General features: G+C 59.0%; 4 protein-coding genes across 4 annotated transcripts; 2 read left to right on the top strand and 2 right to left on the bottom strand.

The window, feature by feature from the left end:
- Nucleotides 1–44: 44 nt before the first annotated feature.
- SCHCODRAFT_02599095 (uncharacterized protein) lies at nucleotides 45–2,230 on the top strand (the record flags this gene model as incomplete). Its single annotated transcript, XM_003036570.1, has 2 exons — nucleotides 45–198; nucleotides 258–2,230. The coding sequence occupies 2 exons, from the start codon at nucleotides 45–47 to the stop codon at nucleotides 2,228–2,230; spliced, it is 2,127 nt and encodes a 708-aa protein (XP_003036616.1).
- An 848-nt stretch (nucleotides 2,231–3,078) lies between these two features.
- SCHCODRAFT_02622404 (uncharacterized protein) lies at nucleotides 3,079–4,870 on the bottom strand. The gene is made up of 4 exons (XM_003037944.2): nucleotides 4,709–4,870; nucleotides 4,287–4,512; nucleotides 3,975–4,232; nucleotides 3,079–3,917 (listed from the first exon to the last, which is right to left on the bottom strand). The coding sequence occupies exons 1-4, from the start codon at nucleotides 4,729–4,731 to the stop codon at nucleotides 3,543–3,545; spliced, it is 882 nt and encodes a 293-aa protein (XP_003037990.1). The 5' UTR covers nucleotides 4,732–4,870; the 3' UTR covers nucleotides 3,079–3,542.
- Nucleotides 4,871–5,036: 166 nt separating this feature from the next.
- SCHCODRAFT_02622410 (uncharacterized protein) lies at nucleotides 5,037–6,939 on the bottom strand. The gene is made up of 4 exons (XM_050345113.1): nucleotides 6,294–6,939; nucleotides 6,145–6,242; nucleotides 5,784–6,093; nucleotides 5,037–5,734 (listed from the first exon to the last, which is right to left on the bottom strand). Exons 1-4 carry the CDS (start codon nucleotides 6,890–6,892, stop codon nucleotides 5,185–5,187), a joined length of 1,557 nt encoding a protein of 518 aa, XP_050200523.1. The 5' UTR covers nucleotides 6,893–6,939; the 3' UTR covers nucleotides 5,037–5,184.
- A 542-nt stretch (nucleotides 6,940–7,481) lies between these two features.
- Nucleotides 7,482–13,393, top strand: SCHCODRAFT_02501492 (uncharacterized protein; the record flags this gene model as incomplete). The annotated part of the gene is made up of 3 exons (XM_003036571.2): nucleotides 7,482–8,541; nucleotides 8,589–12,805; nucleotides 12,860–13,393. The coding sequence occupies 3 exons, from the start codon at nucleotides 7,482–7,484 to the stop codon at nucleotides 13,391–13,393; spliced, it is 5,811 nt and encodes a 1,936-aa protein (XP_003036617.2).
- Nucleotides 13,394–13,415: the final 22 nt, after the last annotated feature.

Raw genomic sequence — 13,415 nt, forward strand, 5'->3', positions numbered from 1 at the left:
CTCCCCCTCCGCGGCGACGTCTGGAATCGCTGCTGGGGTCACCCATGTCCGCGACCTTGAAGGCTCTGGGCTGGGACCTCGACGCGGATCCGGCGAGCACCTCAGGACCGAACCCGGACTGGCTCACGGAAGAGTCGCGCGATGAGCTCGCGGATCTCTTGGTCAAGGCTGACGGCCTGATCAAGGAGCGACAGAACGGTACGTCCCATCGCGTTCTCCGTCGCGTTGCACCAACTCATACACGCGTCTTCTATCAGAACTCGGCCTGACGGTGAATACCCTGAAGAGCCTCTACGATAATAACGCCGCCCTCAAGACCCAGCACCGCGCGCTGCTTGCCCGCATCCCCGCCAGCCCCATACCCTCCCCCGGCCCGGAGTCGCGACCGGGCTCGCCAGCGTGGTTCGCGGACAAGCTGCCCCGCGCGATGTCGGACGTCTTCGCTCGCGGCCCGATGCGCCATACGCGCAAGATATCCGTGTCGCAGTCCGATCTGTCATACCTCTCCGAGCAGAACGCGGAGCTGCTCGACAAGCTGAGCAAGCTTGAGGCGGAGTCGTCGCAAGCGGACCAGAAGGGTCGCCGGATGCTGCAACGTCTGGAAGGAGAGATCGCGCAGCTACGCGAGGAGCTCGACAAGGCGCAGGCGCGCAGTGTAGAGCTCGAAGAGCAGACCCGCACTTCCCCTCCCCGCGAGACGGTCGAAGAACGGAAGGAGCGCATCATGACGGCTCGGAAGATGTCGAGTGCGCAACATGAGCCTGAGCCGGTCGAGGAGGAAGTCAAAGACTTCGCACCTGGAGGCGCGTTATGCAGCAACACGTCGTACACCACGCCGAAGAAGTCGAGGAGGGACGAAGAAGAGGATGATTTCCCAGAAGAGCATGTTCGGTCCCCTTCCACGCAGTCACTCATCTCCCAGTTGCTTGCGAAGATCCAAGAGCTCGAAGACACGAACCAGCGTATTGTCGAGCAGCAGCATGATACCAACAGCCGACTGCAATCTGTACAGAGGGAGACGGAGAACATTAGCAGACTCTACGAATGTCTCAACGATCCCAACAACGTGCAACTCGAACTGATCGAGGAAGGCGGTGTCGAGCAGCCCACTGCACAGAAGGCGACCTCAGCGAAGGACACAATCCGTTTCCAGAGCTTCCGCCGAACGCTGGAGCAGGATGTTGCCAAACACCTTAGCGCGGAGAGCACTGCACCATCTCAGATCACCAAGACGCGCAAGTCTGTCATGGGTCTCTTCGACTCGCCCTCTACCTCTCAAGTTGCGAACCGCTCTCAGAATGACTCTTCCTCATTGCGCCTCCCTCCGATTCCCTTCCGTGCTCATACCACCTCCTTCTCCGCCGACACCTCCTTCAGCCTGAGCCATCCTGCTTCTCCTGCCCTTTCCGCGCTTAGCCTCGCTTCGCATACTGGACATGCCGCACACCCTAGCTTCAGTCAAGTCTTCAGCCAGCTGCCAACACCCTCGCACGAGCAGCACCCGACCTTGCAGGCCGAGCTCGGCGGCGAGGCGCTCGATGGACAGTGGGGTTTGCATGGAGAGTCGCATCTGCGACGCTCGTCGCTCTATAGCTTCAGCTCGATATCAGTGCCCCCATCACCCTCGCCCATGCCAGCCTCGTCCTCGCTCGCATTCCCTCCTATCACACGCTCACGATCGCCCTCCCCTTCACCAGCACGTGCCGCTCCGCAGACGCCTATCCGCCAGCCGATGTTCTCCCTGGAACCGCCCACGCCGGACACCCCGCTGACTGCAAATGGGGACCGCTTGGAAACCCCGCAAGCGCAGCGCTATAGACGCATGTCTCAAACGGTCCGCGCGCGCACGACGCGCTGGGTCGAGGGCCGCTTCCGCGACTCCCTGCTCGGTGAGACGACACCAGGGCGCAAGGACCTGGCAGAGGCGCTCGAGGCGATGGCGGAGGGCTCCATCACACCCGGTCCGATGTCGCCCATCGCACTGCCTGGACCCGTCCCCGAGGAAGAGGACGAGCAGACTCAGAGGCATGTGCCGACGACGGCAGTGGAAAGGTCGCCGCAGAAGGGTGTCGCGAATTCCAAGCAGAAGGGCGTGGTCAAGCTGGTCGTGGAGGCGTGGCTGTGGCTGCAGTTCCTGCTGATCATCCTGGTGTTCGTGTGGGCGATGGCGAAGCGGGGACCCAAGGCCGTGCTGCGCGAGGCGGAGAGGAAGAGGAGGGCGGGTGCATGAGGAGGGTGGCTTGACGTGCGTTCTCTTTCTTGACCGGGCGATCCTCTGATCTCTCCCGTCTACTCTGCCTCTTCATCGACATTGCCCCTCCGTCGATCCTACCTGATTCGTTGTTCATTGGATACCACTGGCTGCTATCACATTTTCCGGGCCTTTCAGCCCATTGTACATACATACAGACTATATACTACCCACCTATCGTCGCTCCTTTACCTTTTCTCCTTCATTTGTTTCCATACCTCTTTATCCTATCATTCGCGGCGCGTTTACTTTGATTATCTATGGCGTCGCAGTATATTATTTGCCCCTTCGTGGAACAATCATCCTCTCGTCTCGTGAACACTAGTTTCTGTGTGGAACACTGGTCTTCTTGCGGTATATGCACCTATCCTTGCAGAATTCGACGAATCATCCAAGAGAAAGCGGCGCGCGACCTGTTCGTACTCGCGATGCCCAGCCCTTCTCCAGCGCGGGTAGCAATCGATACCATCGACGCATGGATGGAAGTTCGTCGTATTTACGATCACATCAGAGTTGAGGGTGGTCGGTAGTGAGATGAAGGCCTAGTACCGCATCGACCACTACCCGGTGCATGGAAAAGGTCAGCAGCTGATTCTTTGACTGCTTCGATGAAGAGAGGGTGTCCTCCTTGGCTCGCATGGATAGGTTAGCTGCTCCGCACTCAGTCCGGACGCCGTGCATCTGAGGTAGACTAAGACTGGGAACTCGGAGGCCTCCCAGTCACGTGCTAAGTTCAACTTCATAGGACGCCTCCCGAGTCCTGTCAGACGCGGACAACAACCGCGGGGAACTATCCTTTGGGGCTGCACGAGGGCTCGCACTTGACCGCAGGGTATCACACGATGCGCATTCTCTTGAGACGAGCTTCACAGAGCCGCAGCAGGAACACCCAACACGACCCACTCCCCGAAATGTACACATAATTACTCATTCGCGTCGATAGTCGATACAACTGCTGGATAGAAGCACAAGATGGACAGAGAATAGACCAGGACGCAAAAAGAAAAGACAAAAACGCCAATGGATGCAGGACAAGCCAGACCGAACCAGAGGCGATACCCATGAGGTCAAATCGATGGAGAGACGACGCAGATGCCCAGGGCTGAACCGATGAAAAGAATAGACCGAGATAAAAGGACAGTGGTGATAGAATATACAAGGATCGATCTAGGGTTACGATGGAGGAATGTATGCCCGCTGATCGCGTGTTATACACCGGGGCGAGCCAGGCGGCGACTATGGCACCGCGCATGTACCGTTACGAGTACGCGTACGGCGAGGGTGCGGTAGGTCACGCCTTTGCGTCCTGGGATGCATATCCCGGCAGGAGCGGCTCGCCGGGGGAGATCGGCAGGACGATCCTGCCAGTGTCCGCGGGCTGATGGTGCGCATGCGATCGAGAGCGATGATGACGGTGGCCATGCGAGATCCATGCCTCCTTCGCCCGTGCCTGGTCTTGTGGCGAGAGCGTTGAGAGTGGCACAGGTGCGTAGATGACCGGCTCGCCAGACGGGTTTGCGCGTTCTTGGGGCAGCAGGTATATCCGCTGCGGCCCAGGATGTGTCGGCGAAGTTGGTGAGGGAAGGTGGTTAAGGGGTAATGGCGGGGGTTGCTGCCGAGCGATATGCATGCGATAGTATTTCGAGACAGCCAACAGGCAGTGGAGCTAGGCAGTGAAGACCTTTAAGTCGGGTAATGGATCGACACTACGCTGGGGACTCACCCTAGCGACTAGGACAACAACGACAAGCGCGAAGCAGAGCATCGACGCCCTCTCAATCCATCGCTCACAGTTCTCCAGCGACAACCCGAAGTCGCCAAGGTCCCGAATGATCTCTGGTTGGCGCGAGAGCTCTTCGCAGACGCCAGCACGTGTTGACTTGTAAAGCACGGCTTTAGTGGCGGAAAATAGGGAAATGACAGAGACAGCAAAGTCTGCGATGGAGTAGTCCCTGTAAAAGCGGATGTACCCGGGCTTGTTCTGAAGATGTCTGAGTCAGTAAAATGACGAATATCGCTCTGGATGGTTACGCACCTTGGCAATACCATAGAAGCCCAGCGCGGAGACTACAGCCGATGACGCAAAGTACGCGGAGAGCAGAGCCCAGAGGACCTTGATGCTATCCACGCGCCACTCATCGTGCGCGCTTTCCCATTCGCTCTCGGGCTCCCACTTGAGCGATCGCCAGAGTGCGACGACCTGGATGGCGAGCGCAGCGTGCACGGCCGCGCCCGAGAGGGTGATAGCAAGCGACGCGGTCCTGGGATGCGTATATGAGCGGACGCGCACCATGGCGGGGGGAGGCCGGACGCGCAACATTGGTATGGATTATAAGTACGAAGCCGAGAAGGGCCGCTTTGTCAGACGGGCCTTCTCAACCCGGGAATACAATACTTTGGCGGCAGAGTCGGATGTTGGCAGCCGCGGCGACGACGACGATGGGTTGAGACGCTCACCGTTGAGTTGTGTAGCGCAGCATGCGGCGAGACTGTCTGCAGGGGCGATTTGAACGGCAACGACGGCGAGGACGACGATGGGAGTGGAAGACAAGAAGCGCGGCAGTAATGATTTCGGCAAATAAGGCAATTCTTGTCCGTCAGCGCCATAGTGTCATGCCCATGTCATGCCACCGTATGTGGCCCGAGATCGGCTCGGCAGGCCGGCACACCTACGCTGTCCTCGACATCGAAATCCAGACCAGAGTGCCCGCAAGACGCCAAAACGCCTTTCCATTGGGCCCAGTAGGATCACGGCAGTGGCGACAGACAGCCCACGCTATGCACTCACTGACTCTTGGTGCCGTCTAGCAGCGAGGCGAGCGAGGTGTAATTACGCGCGCACAGCAGCGTGAACATCATGAACAATTCGACAACTCGTTTGCCACGAAATGATACAAGGCGAGTCGTTCGAGTAGATTAGAGCCCTCGGTCGCTCAGAAAGTCATCTTCTTTCCCTGACTCGGGAGAATGGCCGCTGACTGTCGTGGCGCCCCCGCCAAGGCTGCGCCTGGCTTCTGCCTCCCGTGTGGCATGGGCCGAGTCGGACGGCCTCTGTCCGCCTTCCTATCCCACTTCCCAACCTCGGTCTTCTCATCCTGCCCCTCGCCTCCCTCGCCTCCACCATCCCTGTCTCTCCCCCACTTCCCGAGCAAACCCGCCGCCTCCTTCCGCTGCATCTTCTTCTCCTCCTTCGACGGCTTGCCTGACTTCTCCCGCTTCAGCGCCGAGGCCTCTTTCTGCGCCGCCTTATTGCTGCCCGGGTTCTTCGGCTTCGTGCGGTCGTAGCCAGCCGACTTGCCCTTGTGCGGGCGCGCAGGCCGACCGTCCGCATCCTTCTCCGCCGGCTGACGGGGCGCGCCGCGTCGCACGGCTTCTGCACTGGCGAACTCAACCTGGAGGTCCCGGCCATTCAGGTGATGGTTCCTCGGGTTGATGAGCGCCTCTTCGGCGTACTCTTTTGTGCCAAAGTCGATGAAGGCGAACCTGTGGGCTGTCAACATGCTGAGGGCACTGTTCCGTGCGGTCTACTCACCCTTTGCATTTGCCGGTGTCCTCGAAGGTGGCCATACGGACCTTCCGTAACCACGGCTGTGGCGGCTCCGCCCCAGACTCCGTTTTGACCTCCGACTTCTTCGCCTTGTCCTTAGCGGGTCGATGTGATTCGAACATCTGCTGAAGATCCTCCACCGTCGTCTCGAAGCTGAGATTGCCGACGAAGAGGGTAGGTGCGGGAGGTTGCTTCTGTGAGTTGAGAATCCTACGAGCAGTTTTGGAGTGGGTCTTGGCAGTCAGTTGTGTGGGGTCTTGGCCTGGAGGCGCAGGTCTGCCGGCGAAGTCATCGCCTAGGGATTGTTAGCGATCGTACGTGCATTTCGGTGGACGAACTGGCTTACCATCTTTGATGAGCAGCTTCCTCCCTATGAGAGGGTGTTCTGACAGGGCAATGGCTGCTGCCTTGGCTTCCGGGGTAGCAAAGTCAACATATGCGTAGCTATAGAAAATTCAGCTGCATCTCCTGCGTTCGCGTACTTCTGAGGCGTACCCCTTGTTCTCTATCGAACCTCCCGGACGCCCGGACGGCTTCGTTGGCATGTTGATGCGCGTGACCTCGCCTGCCTCCTTAAAGAAGCTGCGCAGATCGTCCTGCGTCGTCTTGAACGACATGTTCCCCACCCAGACGGAGTTCTGGCGCTTGGTCGGCTGGTCGACAGCCGCCTGCCCGTTTGCGAGCTTGCGCTTCTTCGGAGCAGAGCCATCCTCAACAGCCTCGGCAGCAGCAGCCTTGGCCTCTAGCTTGGCTTTCTTCTTTTGTCGCCGGAGCTCTGCATGCGAGAGCACGGGGGCTTCGTCCTCCTCGCCGCCGTCTGCGGCCTTGGCCTTGACTTTGGTTGCGCGAGACTTAGTTTTGAAATTGGGGGTATCAGAGTCGGAGTCGGAGTCGTCAGAGTCAGAGTCGGATGCATCCGAGTTGTTGTCAGAATCCGAATCTGAGCCAGAATCGTTGGGGGAAGAGCTAGAGTCGTCGCTGGAATCATCATCGTCCTCCTCAGCCTTCACGGCCTCCGCGAGCTTCCTCTTGTGTGGTAATTGAGGCTCTGGTGTGGAGCTTGCGCTCGATGATGATGACGAAGACGAAGACATCGTCTGGCGAGAAGGGGAGGGGAACGACGGAGCAGACTTGACGGCGGACTTGAGCAGATCAAGAATCACCGATCGTGTTTTGTTGTCCCAAAGGGGAGCTCTGACGCCGGTCCAAGCGGCTCAACGCGTCTCTTGACTTTGACGTTCTTTCGGTTCCTCAAGGTGCGTAGGCAGCGTGTTGTCGAGCGGCGCGCTCGCTGACACGCGTATACTCTGCAGGGGATACCAGTGCGGGACTTGACTGAGGCTTTGTCCTTGTCCCCGCTTTCCACGACGCGTCGAGCGGTGTCACATCGAGCTGGCTCCAACCATGCCGGGTGAATCGAAGGTCTCGAGCCTAGTTGATGTGTGCGTGGCGGACCCCCTTCAAGATGTGATACACTAACGTGCAGCTTGCAGGACTTATGATGAACTCTACCGAGTGCTAACCGGCGAGGATGAACGATACCAACAAGAGGAGCGCAAGGACAAGCTCCTGGGCTTCCTCGACGCGCGCCTCGACCGGCTGAAAAACATCTCAGCCCCCTTTGGCAAGCCCTCAGAGGCATCCCGCAAAGCTCTCGAGAGTGGCTCGGTCACGGTCGACGGCATGGTCCTCACCGCGGACAAGAACGACATCAAGGCAGCGACGACGATCAGCGCCAAGTTCAACATCGACCAAGTCCAAGCACTCATTCTCCTCAAACTCTTCCTCTACAATGGAGGTCTACACCAAGCCTCTGATGCCGATGTGGCCGACATTGACGACCGCTTCACGCCGTTCTACTATACCGAGCGCTTGTACCTCTTCCGATGCCTCATTCCCCTGTTCCGCGAGGAGGTGAACGAGGAGCAGTGGCTATACTCCGTGTCTTCTCGCTTCATGCCGCGCCTGGTGCCCGATGCGCGCGCTTTCGTGGAGGCGCTCATCGCTGAGTTCGAGGCCAAGCTGCGTGCACCTGTTCCAAAGGCGATGGCAGGGACTGTCAAGGACGCGACTACTTGGGCGAAGCAGAATGCCAAGGAACAACTCGTGCTCCTCGAGGTGCTCTTCTGGGCGATGTTTGGGTCTGTGCCACGAGATGGACCCACAGTTGAGCGCATCTATCAGAGCGCGTACTCGACTATGATGGGCACAGACCAGGCAAACGAAACGCTGCTATTGGATGCAGAAGGCCAGCAACTGCGCCAGGACATGGCTGCGACCTGGATTCTCATCACAATCGAAGTGCTCGAGCTGGAGAACTTCGCGGACCCAACCTTCCTCGAGATCTCAGACAACCCTGCGAACCAGGAGAGCTACCTTGCGTCGCCAGAATCTCTGCAGCGGATACACAAACTCGTGCTAGAGGGCGACAACAGCATGTTCTCACTGACATACATGGCGTGGGCACTCGTCCTGACGAAGCTGGCGGAGAAGATGCAGAGCATGAAGCAGGTGCCGTCGAAGTATGCGCCCTTCCTGCAAACCCTCATCACTGGCAATGCGCCGAAAGACCGCGAACCAGTACCCGCCACGATGGCAAGAAAGGTTCTAGAGAGCGGCGACCTCTTTGACATGCTCAGGATGCTGTTAACGACCTCGCCCTTGTTCGTTGCGTCACTGGCCTGGAGGAGAGACTCATCCGTGACAGACACAAACCCAATCGCCTTCCGCAGTGTCATGAAAGGTAAGTTATAACCCATTGTCCTACTTCTCATCTCACTCGTACACCAGGCTTCCTCATCAGCGTGCTCGATGTCATACCCGTGGAATCCATACCCGACTTCTATAGCCTCGTCGACATCTGGGTTGCTCTCTTCGGCCGCAGCGAAGTCGAGTCTATCTATCTGCTATGTCACCAGTACTGGCGAATGGACTGGCATCAAGGACCGTCCAGGCGAGCCATCTTTGACGTCGCTCGCGCACGCTTCCCCGTCGACTTCGTCCCCCTTCCTCGCCTCTGCCGCGCCATGGCTGCATGCGGCTTCCTCGATACCGATCCGCTCGCCACAACGTCAGACATGCAGTCGGGAGGCTACGAGGAGCAGAAGGAGTGCGCGCAGAACGCCTTTGACTACTTCAACGCCCTGCCGACGTATGCGCAGCATATTACCCTGAATAACGAGGCGCATCGACTGTACGAGCGACAAGCGGAGCGTGCGTCGCGCAGTGGACCGATGGAGATTCACTACATCACCCAGCATCCCATCCGTCTGCCGGGCGGGTCCATACTGCCCGCGGGTACCCATGGGCGCCTTGTTGCTGGAGATGAGAGGACATGGGTAGTCGTTGACTGGAAGCACCGGCACTCTGGCTGGAAGCTCATCGCCGAGGTCCTGACGCGATATGTCAACAAGAAGCGGCTTTCCGGCTCGTCGGCGGGGTACGAGGACGTTTTCTTCGGCAAGCGTCAGAACACGGAGACGCGGACGCTGCGGTTGGACGACATCGGCGTGCAGATGGACGACGAGACGGAGGTCACTGCGATTATCGAGGCGCTGGACCTGATTCGGAGCGTCATCCAGGATCACCCCGACCTCGCTGAACGCTTGATTGACACACTGGAAGACGGCTTTCCGGTCGTGTCGCATACGATGACGGAGACCACACCGCCGGACCTGGTGCAGCTCACGACGATGATCCTCGAAGACGCGCTAACGTCGGCAAACCCAAGGAAACGCGCACCTGCGGAACTTGTTACCGCGGCTGTGGGCGTGCTCGCTGCTCTTCTCCCTCTCCAGGGCCGAGCGGCCCGCGTCTGGCTGTTCCTCAAATCCACATCTGCGCTCTTTGGCAATGACCGTGCGGCGAGTGCAGCGTCGAATGCCTTTGCAGTCGAGCGTGTAACAGGCCAGTACACCATGACCCTGGCCGTCCTCAACCTCGTCCAGCGGCTATTCGACCAGGCCTACAGCACGATCACGCCCGACAACGAGGAGCTGACGCGCACAAAGGAGGAGGTGCTCCTGCGTGCCGCGCGCTTCATCCACACCGAGATCTGGGTCGAGCACATGACGTGGAAGTACGCGCAGCTGGGCGACAGGTTCGAGATTGGGCGCCGCGTCCTGCGCTTCTACACCAACATCCTCGAGCACTCGCCGCCGAATGTGGCGGAGCGGCCGTTCCCGCGGTTGAGCCAGGCGGTCGCGGACGTGTGGCTCTTCCACGCGAGCGCGGCGTCGGTGATGCCTCTCGTGGCGAGTCTGACGACGGGGAAGAGCGCGCTGGATGTGCTGCATAAGGAGCAGCGGGTGGCGGACATTCGCAAACTGGTGTTCCTGCTGCAGGCGGCGCTCAAGCTGACGCGCATACTATTAACGCAGAAGCAGATGTCGGAAATGTCGACGAAGGCGAGCCTGCTTGAGCAGTACCTCTGCACCCGATCGGTCACTGGCGGGTTTAGCGACCTGACCACAGGTGGTTCAGATCCTGTCGAGGTGCTAGCATCGTATGTCAAGCAGATCGGCGCGGGGACTGTCGTGCCTTTAGAGGCAATGCGCGTCTTGTCAAGTCTGTGCACCTCCCTATCCACTATTAACCCGCCGCCCTCGACTATCTTGGCCCATTTGTCGAACCCGGAGCATACTGTTGCTGAGCTGGTGCACATCGCCCGCGAAGTCTTCAATCACCCGCCGCTTCGTATCGCTATTTGGCACTTCATGGCGCTGACAGTGGAAAAAGAGCCTGCGCTCGGCCGTCTCTTCATCTCTGGGACCTCGTTCTCGCTGAGCGATATCAAGGGCAAGGGCAAAGCTATCGCAGAGAAGCCTAACCCCTCGGTGCTCAAGGGCAGCACGCGAAAAGTAGTCGGGATGGACGCTGCCTTAGACATCCTGAAGGACTGGTCGGACCTATGGGACTTCAACCCTCAACTCCTTGACGCAGTACTCAACTTCGTGAGTGCGGTCTGGCAGCGCGGCCTCGAGAATAGGGCGATCTTGGGACCGCTACGCTCGGACGAAGCATTTTGGAAGAGGATAGCAGGAGCTGCATCACGAGAGAAGGATCCGCCTCCGGACTGCATGACAACGGAGACCATAGTCATCGACGGAGTGCCGCACTCCGACCAACATGCGGAAGTGTCCATGTACGCCTATCGGACACTGGCGCAAGCGCACGCGACGAGCATCCTGGGGTCCGACATTAGCATGCAGGTGCAGGAGAATACGGGGAAAGCGAAGCCGGAGAAGGCGCTCAGCTTCTCGATGATTGAGAAGTGGTTCAAGTCGGACGATCTGAACGAAGTCATCCTCCATGCCGCGACTGCGACCTACAATCCAGAGCTCTACGACAAGGCGACAGCGACACTGGAGAAAAAGTATCCCGGACTCACACTCGACCAAGTACGGTTATCCGATCCTGTTCATGACCGTGAACTTGGAGACGGGTTCGCCTTCTCTCTGGAACACGCCGAAAGGCGAATGGCGGCGTATGTGCCTGAGGACGATGGGATGGCCGTTGACGACCACCTGCAGCTGCAGATCATGTCCATCAACCTGAACCTCTCTCTGACACATGGCTTCTCGCATCTTGCAACGTCCTGGCAATTCCTCCTTCAGCAACTAGGGCCCTACTTACGCGGAGACAAGGACGCTCGCAAGCACATCCTCGAAGCGTACACCGCCATCGCGCATGATGTTGCCGCTGAGAAGCATCCCGGAGACATGAAAGCCATCGTGCACGGTCAACGATTAGGCATATTATTGGCTCTGCTGGAGCTCGCATGGTTCTGGTCGGAGGAAAAGGACGACTCCATCGAGATATTCTCGGACGGTATGGCCAACACGCGCGGCATCATATCCAACCCAGCACAGCCTCCCGCTGCCTCTTTTCTGGGCAAGATCTCCGTACCCTTCCACCAAACCCTCCTGCAGATCTTGTACTACTGCGCCAAGCAGAGCCGAAATCTCCTCGCCCGCCGAAAACTCGTCAACGCCGACCAGCGACTACGGATAGCCACCACCATCGACGCCATCCTGGCCCTTGTCATCGACGGCCTCCGTATTGTCTTCCTCGCTATCCGCAGCAAACCTGACCTTGATCTCGACCGGGACTTGGAGCTCCTCGTTGCCGTCTTCGAGCAGTGCATACGCCGAGACATCAACTCGTCGCCATCACAGTGGTTGGCGCGATGTCGAGAAACAGACGTCGTGCGGGAAAGCCTTGAGATATACTCGAAGTTGGACCTGGCCGGACTGACGGACCTCCCCTTGCTGAACCTGCGCAAGCAACCGCTCTACTCTCCGCACATCATGCGCCTCCATATGGCCCTCGCGACCGTTCCAGAGGCAGCAGAGATGCTCGCGTCAAACGGCGTCCTGCTGGCTTACAGCAACTGCTCAATCAGCGCCGCTATCCGCTCAGGGGCAATCGACGTCGCGATCCCAGAGCTCCCGGGCGAGCGGAGTCCCGCGCATGTCGCCTACTGCTCGATGTTGGCCGTTATCTCTGCGGTGCTCTTCGCTCTCGGGCGCGAGACGCACTACCTGGACGCGGAGGCGAGCGGCTTCGTGCAGCTCTGCAGTGCGCAGATCGTGCGGACCATGTCGTGGACAGCGACGGACCCGATATCGCTGGCCACGATGGAGGAGATGGAGCAGACGGTCAATGTGTTCTTCGCTCTCGCGGAGGGGTCCTTGACGTCGGCGAGCGGGACCAGTCATATCGACCAGGTGCTATACGCGTTCAAGGTCCATGGCTTGATGTTGCTCCAGCACGTCAACCATGCGGTGACGCATCCGCGGCGGGTGGCCAGTCTCTTCGAGCCGGTGACCCCGCAAGACCGGCTGGCGAACGAGAAGGACGCGTCGCCGCCTGTGGCTCACCTTTTGCACCGGTTGATGAAGCTTGCGGGGTCGATTGTATCTGTCTTGGTCACGATCAGTCGCGCAGAGTCAATCATGATGCGGGAGCGAGACACTTGGCCAGCTGAGGAGGCCATCATTCTGCCTGTGAGTTGCACTTCGCCCTGTATTGCATCGCTCTGTTTCTCACACATCTTTCAGCAAAACAAGGTCGTACTCGGCGAGCGGGCCTCACTAGGCACGCTGCTTGAACTTGGGAACTGCGCGCTAGATCAGCTGCGCGATCTCCTCGCGAAAGCGCCGACCGCGAAGCCCACTGACAAGGGCAAGGCTATCCTCACCGGAACCTACGAGACCAAAGAGGACGTGCATGCCGGCATCTCCGTCGCACGGCGCACCCTCGAGGTCGTCCTCACCTACTCCGTCACTCAGCTCGCGCTATACCTCAACAAGCCCGACACCGAGCTCGGCAACCGTGACGTCGAGTTCGATGAGGCGCAGCCCGGAGCGATGGACGTGACGCCGGCGACGAAGGCGGCGGATAGGTTGCGGCGGGGGCTGATCAGCGACACGGTGGACGACTTGGAGTCCTTGATGCAGAAGGCGAAGCCGCTGATTGCGAAGAGCGGGACGACGCTTGGGAAGGACCTCGTCGACGTGAGCCAGATCTTGGAGAACTTCTTCAAGGATCATGTGTCCGGGCCAGCAAAGGTACGTTTGTCTAATTCATCGTGAAGGGCATCCATGCTAACGCTGA

The sequence above is a fragment of the Schizophyllum commune genome (genome assembly GCF_000143185.2).
Source record: "Schizophyllum commune H4-8 unplaced genomic scaffold SCHCOscaffold_5, whole genome shotgun sequence".
NCBI lineage: Eukaryota > Fungi > Basidiomycota > Agaricomycetes > Agaricales > Schizophyllaceae > Schizophyllum > Schizophyllum commune.